Source organism: Carcharodon carcharias, chromosome 29 (genome assembly GCF_017639515.1).
Source record: "Carcharodon carcharias isolate sCarCar2 chromosome 29, sCarCar2.pri, whole genome shotgun sequence".
Lineage (NCBI taxonomy): Eukaryota > Metazoa > Chordata > Chondrichthyes > Lamniformes > Lamnidae > Carcharodon > Carcharodon carcharias.
The window spans coordinates 665,389-676,279 of record NC_054495.1 but is presented as its reverse complement, the minus strand read 5'-3'; the positions used below and the strand labels follow the sequence as shown (position 1 = coordinate 676,279).

The 10,891-nt window shown below is 47.7% G+C and overlaps 1 protein-coding gene across 1 annotated transcript in view; it reads right to left on the bottom strand.

Moving 5' to 3' along the window:
- LOC121271068 (intermediate conductance calcium-activated potassium channel protein 4-like) overlaps window positions 1-10,891 on the bottom strand; it is a 31,186-nt gene that overhangs the window by 17,641 nt on the left and 2,654 nt on the right. Inside the window, exons 2-3 of the mRNA XM_041176776.1 lie at window positions 3,621-3,710; window positions 1-197 (exon numbers count right to left, since the gene is read on the bottom strand). The exon at window positions 1-197 is cut by the window's left edge and continues 192 nt beyond it. Coding sequence (XP_041032710.1) covers window positions 1-197; window positions 3,621-3,710 — 287 coding nt within the window. The remainder of the gene's footprint in view (window positions 198-3,620; window positions 3,711-10,891) is intronic.

Genomic DNA, 10,891 nt, shown 5'->3' with positions numbered 1-10,891 from the left:
ATTAGGTAGGCACGGAGGAACATCAGGAGGGATAAGACGATCAGCACGTTGCGGAGCCAAGTGTCAGTGGGCTGCATGCAGAGAATCAGGGGGAATGGGTGGATGGCGCAGAGCAGGAGTTCAAGAGTCAAGTACAGCTTCCTTTCCCCAGTGAGGACCACCCTCCACTCGCGGATGCCTTCGTCCATCATGAGCAGCTGAGGTGAAAAGTTAACAAGAGAGTCAACCAAGGCCCACAGAGTTGGCAGTAAGGATGACAGGGGCGCACAGGGACAGGGCCATTCGGCACCCCCCCCCCCGCCCCCCCCCAGCCTGTTGCGCCCAATCGGAAGCTTAGAATGGGTTGAGGCCTTTCAGCCCCTCACTCCTGTCCCACCAATCATAGGAGCTTGGAACAGGAGGGGGCCATTCAGCCCCTTGAGTCTGTTCTGCCATTCGGGTAGATCAAGGTCAATGGATCTCTTAACTCCTTGGTTCTGTAACCCTTAATCCCCTAGCCCAACTGGAACCCAGCAATCTCAATTCTGACACTTTCAATTGACTCCTCTCAGCCTTGACAGCTTTTTGTTGGATGGGGTGGGGGGTGGGGGGGTGGGGGGGGAGAGTTCCAGATTTCCACCCCCCTTTGTGTGAAGAAGTGCTTCCTGACATCGCCCCCTGAACAGCCTGGCTCGAGTTTTAAGCCTCTGCCCCCTTGCTCTGGACACCAGCCCCTCACCAGAGGAAATGGTTTCTCTCTGTCGACCTTATTGGATCCTTTAATCATCTGAAACCCTTGTTTAGAGCAGCCCTTAATCTTCCACACGCGAGGGAATACAAGCCCGGCCTGTGTAACATGTTCCTTATTACCCTGAATGGTGATGAGGCTGTTTCCAGCACAGTCCACCATCTCAGGGTGTCCTATAGTGCTTCATAGTCAATAATGAACTGTCTTCAAAGTAAGACCACTGCTGTAAGAGAGGAAACATAAGCAGCCCGTTTCTTTTATCCTTACTCATTCATTGGACGTGGGTGTCACTGGCTAGTTCAGCGTTTATTGCCCATCCCTAATTGCCCCTTGAGAAGGTAGTGGTGAGCTGCCTTCTTGAACCGCTGCAGTCCATGTGGTGTAGGTACACCCACCGTGCTGTTAGGGAGGGAGTTCCAGGATCTTGACTCAGCAACAGTGAAGGAACAGCCGATATATTTCCAAGTCAGATGGTGAGTGACTTGGAGGGGAACTTGCAGGTGGTGGTGTTCCCCATGTGTCTGCTGCCCTTGTCCTTCCAGATGGTACCGCTCGTGGGTTCGGAAGGTGTTGTCGAAGGATGAATTCCTGCAGTGCATCTTGTAGATGGTACACACACTGCTGCTACTGTGTGTTGGTGATGGAGGGAGTGAATGTTTGTGGATGTGGTGCCAATCAAGTGGGGCTGCTTTGTCCTGGATGGTGTCGAGCTTCTTAAGTGTTGTGGGAGCTGCACTCAACCTGTACTGACCCTGTGACATGTATTGAAAGCCCACCAGGATAGCAGGTGGAATTTGAATTGAATTAATAAACCTGTAATTGAAAACGAGTCTCAGTCATGGTGACCATGAAACTATCATCAATTTTCACGCAAACCCACCTGGTCCCTTTTGGGAAGGAAACCTGCCATTCTGACCTGCTCTGGCCTACATGTGGGTCTAGAACCCACAGCAATGGGGTTGAATCATAACTGCCCTCTGACATGGTCTAACAAGCCATTCAGTTCAAGAGCATTAGGGATGGGCAACAAATGCTGGCCTTGCCTGCGATTCCCACATCACATGAAAGAATTTAGAAAGTAAAGCAAGACCCTTGACTACACTGGGTCCAATTCCAATGGACAGAAATGCTGCTATTGATATCTCATGTGAAAACTGAATTATATCTCCCCTGACAATCTGAGACTTGTGCTGGGACGAGATAAGGCTGCCTGTGCCAACATTAGAGATTATCAGGTCCACTCACACATACTCACAAACACACACACACAAACTCACAGACACACACACATATACACACACACTCATAAATACACACAAACTCACACACACAAACACACACACACATACACACACACTCATAAATACACACACACTCACACACACAAACACACACTCACACACACGTACACACACAAACTCACAAACACACAAACTCACAGACACAAACACACACACACACTCACAAACACACACACAAACTCACAAACACACACACAAACTCACAAACATACTCTCACAAACAAACACAAACTCACACACACAAACACAAACTCATAGACACACACAAACTGACAAACACACTCTCACAAACTCACATACACACACACACGCACAAACACACTCTCACAAACACACACACGCAAACACACACACGCAAACACACACATACAAACTCACAGACACACAAACTGACAAACACACTCAAACAATCACACACACAAACTCACACACACACACACTCTCACACACACTCACAAACACACACACTCTCTCACACACACTCCCACTTTCTCTCATACACACACACACTCCCACTCTCTCTCACACACACACACACACACTCTCTCTCACACACACACACACTCTCACACACACTCTCTCACACACACACATACACACACTCCCACTCTCTCTCATGCACACACACACACACTCTCACACACACTCTCTCTCTCACACACACACACTCCCACTCTCTCTCACGCACACACACACACACTCTCACACACACTCTCTCTCACACACACACACTCACAAACACACACACACTCACTCTCACACATTCACTCTCACACACTCACTCTCTTACACACACACACACACACAAACAGAGCTGGTGCGGTACCCAATTCACAGGAAACAGCACTGGTGGAAAGTAAAAGCAAAATACTGCGGACGCTGGAAATCTGAAATAACAGAAAGCACTGCAAAAACTCAGCAGGTCCAACAGCATCTGTGGAGAGAGCAGCAGAGTTAACGTGTTGTGCCGGTGCGATTCTCCTCTCCTCTTCTGCTGACTTTTTCCAGCATTTTCTGTTTTTATTTCACGTGGAAAGTAACTTGATTTGAGCAAGTCATCATGCCAGGCAATTGGCTAGATATTTTCCAGAGAGCTCAACAATACCCAGGGCAGAGCCACTCTTGAGAGAGAGGGTTAACGCAGTCCCCACCTCTGATGGAACTGCTGCACTCCCTCGGCATAGGACATCCATCTGTCTTAACCCATGATCGGGATGTCGGTGTCGCTGACCGGGCCAGCATTTGTTGCCCATCCCTAATTGCCCCTTGAGAAGGTGGTGGTGAGCTGCCTTCTTGAACCGCTGCAGTCCATGTGGTGTAGGTACGCCCACCGTGCTGTTAGGGAGGGAGTTCCAGGATTTTGACCCAGCGACAGTGAAGGAACGGCCGATATATTTCCAAGTCAGGGTGGTGAGTGGCTTGGAGGGGAACTTCCAGGTGGTGGTGTTCCCATGTGTCTGCTGCCCTTCTAGATGGTAGAGGTCACTGGTTTGGGAGGTGCTGTCGAAGGAGCCTTGGCGAGGGGCTTCTGCTACTGGACCCAAGCACAAGGGTAAGTTAAGGGTTAAATTGGTTATGAGCGTCATGGTTACCTGGATATCCGTCAAGTGGTAAAACAAGATTAAAGCAAGGAGTAGGACTGTTGAGGCAGTGATAGCAACGCTGAGTATGGTGATTACAAACTGTGGGTCAAAAAAGAGACAAAATACCTTTCAGAATGTTATCAGGAAACAATTTAACACATCCATTGTAACAGAACAGACCCTGTGTTCAATACTGCTTGGACACTGTCTCTCCAAGAGTTGTCCACAAGTCAGTTCAGAGGTCACTATGGTTATCTCTCAGCCACATATGAATTAAAACCTTTCAAACTGACCATCTGTAAAAACTGACACACTCCCTGGGGACACCCTGTAAATAATGACACACTCCCTGGGGACCCCCAGTAAATACTGACACACTCCCCGGGAACACCCTGTAAATACTGCCACACTCCCCGGGGACCCCCTGTAAATACTGACACACTCCCCGGGAACACCCTGTAAATACTGACACACTCCCCGGGAACACCCTGTAAATACTGACACACTCCCCGGGAACACCCTGCAAATACTGACACACTCCCCGGGAACACCCTGTAAATATTGACACACTCCCCATGGACGCCCTGTAAATACTGACACACTCCCCGGGGATCCCCTGTAAATACTGACACTCCCCCCGGGAACACCCTGCAAATACTGACACACTCCCCGGGAACACCCTGTAAATATTGACACACTCCCCATGGACGCCCTGTAAATACTGACACACTCCCCGGGGATCCCCTGTAAATACTGACACACTCCCTGGGGACCCCCTGTAAATACTGACACACTCCTCGGGGGCCCCCTGTAAATACTGACACACTCCCCGGGAACACCCTGTAAATACTGACACACTCCCCGGGGATTCCCCCTGTACATACTGACACACTCCCCATGGACGCCCTGTAAACACTGACACACTCTCTGGGGATTCCCCCCTGTAAATACTGACACACTCTCCGGGGACCCCCTGTAAATACTGACACACTCCCCAGGGACTCCCTGTAAATACTGTCACACTCTCTAGGGATTCCCCCTGTAAATACTGACACACTCCCCGGGGACCCCCTGTAAATACTGACACACTCCCCAGGGACCCCCCCTGTAAATACTGACACACTCCCCGGGGACCCCCTATAAATACTGACACAATCCCCGGGAACCCCCTGTAAATACTGACACACTCCCCGGGGATTGCCCCCTGTAAATACTGACACACTCCCCGGGAACACCCTGTAAATACTGACACACTCCCCGGGAACACCCTATAAATACTGACACACTCCCCGGGAACACGCTGTAAATACTGACACACTCCCCGGGAACACCCTGTAAATACTGACACACTCCCCAGGGACCCCCCTGTAAATACTGACACACTCCCCGGGGATCCCCTGTAAATGCTGACACACTCCCCAGGGACCCCCTGTAAATACTGACACACTCCCCAGGGACCCCCCTGTAAATACTGACACACTCCCTGGGGACTCCCTGTAAATACTGACACACTCCCCGGGGATTCCCCCTGTAAATACTGACACACTCCCCGGGGATTCCCCCTGTAAATACTGACACACTCCCGGGGATTCCCTGTGAACATGAATAGGTTCTCTCGAATATTCTGGGATGCTGCTGAGTGGAGACCTAGAATTCTGAATCGATGGAGGGAAACAGGGAGACCAAGGGCAGAGGGAAGGAATCTTGCAGCTCTTGGCCCACAGGCAGCAGTGGAAAAAATACTGTAATGGCAGCTCCTGTCGCTTCTCACCCTCCCGCTGCAGGGGTGAATTTAGGAAACCCTGATTTTTCTGAAGCGCACAACATCATTAAGATAGTTAATGGACCATGATGTCCTGTAAATCAGATACTCTACACCCTCTCTAGCCTCCACAAATCTCGGAAATGATCACTTTGGAGACACATTGAGGTCAGATTTCCATTTAGGAATTACAAAACAGCACATCCCTCAGTACTGACTCCCCAACAATGCAGCACTCCCTCAGTACTGACCCTCCGACAGTGCAGCACTCCCTCAGTACTGACCCTCCGACAGTGCAGCATTCCCTCAGTACTGACCCTCTGACAGTGCAGCACTCCCTCAGTACTGACCCTCTGACAGTGCAGCACTCCCTCAGTACTGACCCTCTGACAGTGCAGCGCTCCCTCAGTACTGATCCTCTGACAGTGCAGCACTCCCTCAGTACTGACCCTCTGACAGTGCAGCACTCCCTCAGTACTGACCCTCTGACAGTGCAGCACTCCCTCAGTACTGACACTCTGACAGTGCAGCACTCCCTCAGTACTGACCCTCTGACAGTGCAGCACTCCCTCAGTACTGACCCTCTGACAATGCAGCATTCCCTCAGTACTGACCCTCTGACAGTGCAGCACTCCCTCAGTACTGTCACTCTGACAGTACAGCACTCCCTCAGTACTGACCCTCTGACAGTACAGCGCTCCCTCACTATTGGGACTGGGAGTGTCAGCAGAGATAATGGGACTAAAGTCTTGTGTGGGATTTGAACCCATGACCTTCTGATTCAGGGATGTCTTAATGTGAAGCAACAGCAAAGACATTGAGTAACACTGCATGATCCAGCAACTTGGCCCTTTGGTGTTACTACACACTTTAGACAAACAGAGAAGTCCCAGAGGTTGAGCATCGGAACATAAGAAATGGGAGCAGGAGGAGACCATTCAGCCCATCGAGCCTGCTCCCCAATTCTGTAAGATCATGACTGATCTTCTACTTCAATCCCACATCCCTCACCCTATCCCTTAAGTGCCCAAAAATCTACGATCTCAGTCTTGAATAGACTCAATGACTGAGCCCCCACAGCTCTCTTGGGTGGGGGCGGGGGTGAGAATTCCATAGGTTCACAACCCTCCAAGTGAAGAAATTCACCCTCGTCTCAGTCCAAAATGGCCGACCCCTCATCCTGAGACTGTGACACCCCCACCCAGTTCTAGACTCTTCAGCCGGGCTGGAGCTGGGACAACCTCTTGTTGACCGGGGGGCTGCAGCGGAGCTGCTGACACAGGCAAAAGCAACTTCTGACCTGAAGTAACCTGAGTCCAGTTACTGGTCTCAGTTGGATTTGAAATTAGCCGAGTGTGTCTTGAAGACAAAGGAAATGTGATGAGTCCTTATTTAGAAAAGAAGGAAAGAGGTAATACTGCAAGTCTTGGAACCGAGCCAATGGAGAAGATGCCACAGATCAGGCAAGCAGGCCTAAGCCAATGGGAAGAGAGACAGCACTGCTTGAAGAGATACGATTCGGTATAATACTGAGAGGATTTCGGGAGTGGAGCAGCGGGACTTTGGAGACCAACCATCGCAGAAGCAGAAGAACCTACGTCAGCAACGTAGAGACACAGGAGAGAGAGAACGGAACGCCTGACCAGTGTCAGCTCTCCTTTTCGGGTATTAGCGGTTATATTCTGTGACCACTCAGGGAGTGCCAGAGAAACCTAGTGGGTGTGCGTTTAGATCCTAGTTTTGGGTATAAAACTGTATAACCTGCTGTAAACTGCATGTTTATATTTAACCAGATGTTTAAGCTATATGTAGATGATCTAACGATGTGAATAAAGCGAATTTAGAGTCAGGGAATTGACTCTTCTCCTCTTTGTACTAAGCCAATAACGGTTACTGGTGACCTCCGGCAACACTCTCTCCATCGACGGTGTCAAAGTCTCTCAGTGTGTTATATGTTTCAATGAGATCACCTCTCATTCTTCTGAACTCCAGAGAAAAATCAGCACTGTCTACTTAATCCCTCCCCATAAGGCATCCCAATGATCAATGGAGTCAACCTTTACTGCACTCACTTTGAGACAACGATATCCTTCCTTAAGCAAGGAGACCAAAACTGTACACAGTGCTCCAGGTGTTGTCAAACCAATGCCCTGTACAGTTGTAGCAAGACTTCCTGGCTTTTATACTCCAGCCCCCCTTGCAATAAAGAGCAACATTCCATTTACCTTCCTAATTACTTGCTGTACCTGCGTGCTAACTTTGTAATTCATGATCAAGGACACCCAAATCCATCAGAATACCAACATTTACTCGTTCCTCACCATTCTAAAAAAAAATTCGGACTTTTCATTCATCCTACCAAAGTGGATAATTACACAATTCCCTGGATGAGAAATGGAAAATATTCAGGTGAAACCGGTGTTGGAGGTGGGGAAGCAGGGGGTGGAGTCAGTCAGGGAGTGAGAGAAAACTGCATTAAAGCATATTGATATGCTAATATTATCCCAGGGAGTTTGAGTTTCATATAGGTTCTTCCAGCTCCATTGCATTTAAATAATGTCCTCGAAAGAAATTCCCAAGAAATTCCCAGCACCTGTCCTCAATCCTGTAACCCCATTCTGATTCCCAAGTGCATATATGCACAATGGGAAATTTCTATGTAAACGGGTCACGCTGTAATAACACCATCCCACCAGTGATGGCACTGCAGTGCCTGCATTGGCTGGAGGATGCCTTTACAAGATGACCAGCTTACATTGGAAGCTCCCATTGTAAATGTTGACATGGCAATTTAAAATGGAAAATGTTAACAGGAAGTGTATTTTTTTAAAATTCGCTCATGGGATGTGGGCGTCGCTGGCTAGGCCTGCATTTGTTGCCCATCCCTAATTGCCCTGCTCTTGCTCAGGAGGCATTTGAGAGGCAACCACATTGCTGTGGGTCTGGAGTCACATGTAGGTCAAACCTCACCTCAGAATAATGAGGGCAGCAGAGTTTGTTTTTTATTCATTCATGGGATGTGGGTGTCGTTGGCTGGGCCCAGCATTTGTTGCCCATCCCTAATTGCCCCTTAAGAAGGTGGTGGTGAACTGTGTCATGAAGCTATAGATGTATATAATATTGCTGGAAATTCTTTTTTTTTTAAATAGAGGCTTAGTCTGTGGATGTGTTTTAATTGGATTAAAGCCAGTCAGACTGGGTGCTTTGATCTAGAATAGTTTTGAGGTGTAAACAGAGAGTTAGTAAGTAGAGGTACATTTGCCTTTTGTTGAATAGATCATTCAAGAAAGTGAAATCTGGCACCCAGCTAGCAGAGGCCAAGCAATATGTTTATAATACTAATAAAATTGGTACAATGAAAGGGGATTTATTGTCAGAGGACGTGGAGTTCAAAGGTCCTGATGATACAAAGGGAATTTACATTCAAAAAGAAGCGCTGGGTATAACTTGAGCAGTTTTGTGTGTGCAGAGCAGAGGCTTGTAACATCAAAGCAGCTGTAAGCCTACACCTGTCTGCAAAGGAACCAAAGTGAAAGGAACCTCATTTGGAATTTGTGAGGTGAAAATGCTTTGCCTGGTGTCTGCTTAAAGTCTATCGGCTGTTGTTGCCTTAATGGAGATTAGTTTGGGAATCTGTTAAAAAGTTATAATAGTAGCAATTTGTATATGTTTAACTTGTGTAAATTAATAAATATCTCATGTAGTTTGATATAAAAACCTTTTGAGAACTGGTTGTCTTATTCCTGAATTTAGAGCTGCAACTCTAAACATACCACTTGAAAATATAGGTTATGACCGTTGTTTAAAGTTTCCTTCTGGGATTTTAAATAACTCAGCTTTTACCAACTGCTGGGTCATAACAGCTGCCTTCTTGAACCGCTGCAGTCCATGCGGTGTAGGTACACCCACAGTGCTGTTAGGGAGGGAGTTCCAGGATTGTGACCCAGTGACAGTGAAGGATCAACCGGTGTATTTCCAAGTTATGATGGTGCGTGACTCAGGAACTTGGTAACAAAGGAAACAGGAGCACGAGGAGGCCATTCAGCCCCTCGAGTCTGGTCTGCTGCCGTTCAACTAGATCATGGCTGATCTTCTCCCCAATTTCACACACTATCCCTGTATCCCTTGTTGTCTTTAATATCTAGAAACCTATTGATCTCTATCTTGAGCATACTCAATGACTGAGACTCCACAGCCCTCTGGCGTAGAGAATTCCAACGGTTCACCACAGTGAGTGAAGAAACTCCTCCACTTCTCAGTTCTAACTGGCCTTTCCTTATTCTGAGACTGTGCCCCCTGGTTCCAGACCCGGCAGACGGGGGGTGGGTGGGGGGGAGGGTGGAATATCCTTCCTGCATCTACCCTGTTGAGCTCTGTTGGAATTTTGTATGTTCAATGAGATCACCTTTCATTCTTCTAAACTCCAAAGAACACAGGCCCAGTCCCCTCAATCTCTCCTAATAAGACAATCCTGCCATTGCAAAAATCAGTCTGGTAACCTTTGTTGCACTCACTCAATGGCAATAAGTCCTTAGGTAAGGAGGCAGAAACTGTACACGGTAGTCCAGGAGTAATTCCACCAAAGGCTCTATACCTTTGCAGCAAGACTTCTTTAGTCCTGTACTCAAATCCTCTTGCACACCATTTGCTTTCCTGGTTGCTTGCTGCATCAGCATGTTCTCCCAGCCACAGAGACTTACAGCAGATACACTTGTCTTGGAGCACACTGGCATCTGGGGTTAGTCACAATCAGTGCTTGCCATCGAAGAACGAGTCCAAAGTTATTCTTCTACATCAATCAGATTTATTCTCAACACAGCTCTGCAGCATAGCAGACTCTCCTAGCCCCTTCCACACTGGCGTTTTGCAGCTATATCCCCATTTATGGGTGAGCCAATGCCCATCACCAGTTTTAACAATGTAATTGCTACCACAAAGTCATCGCCAGTCAGCAAGGAGATTGTTTTTGGACCTTAACAATGTAATTACTGATACATTGACATCCAGGAGCTCCCACATCCTGCAGTCGCAAGACATCACCTGCCCTGGCATCTTTATAGCACGTAATTAATTAATTATTTTACCGATTAAATTTTAATTAATGTCTCTAGCCCTGCATGTCCTTATATTCTTGCTATTTCAATATATGTTCCACTTACCCTGACTGAAATTCCTCAGTTAAAATAAATAGGAATACTCACCAGCCCATCTAACAAGGTACACCAGTCAGTAAACCTTGTTACTACTACTAAAACCTTACAATTACTAAAATTACCCATGTTTTGAAAGGTGAAGGAGGAAAATAATCACCAACCAATTAACTAACTGTTTTCTTGTGACATCAGGAGAGGTGGTGGTTTCCCCATCTATCTGCTGCCCTTGTCCTTCTACATGGTAGAGGTCCCAAGTTTGGAAGGTGCTGTCTAAGGAGCCTTGGTGAGTTGCTGCAGTGCATCCTGTAGATGGTACACACACTGCTGCTACTGTGCGTCGGTGGTGGAGGGAGTGAATGTTTGTG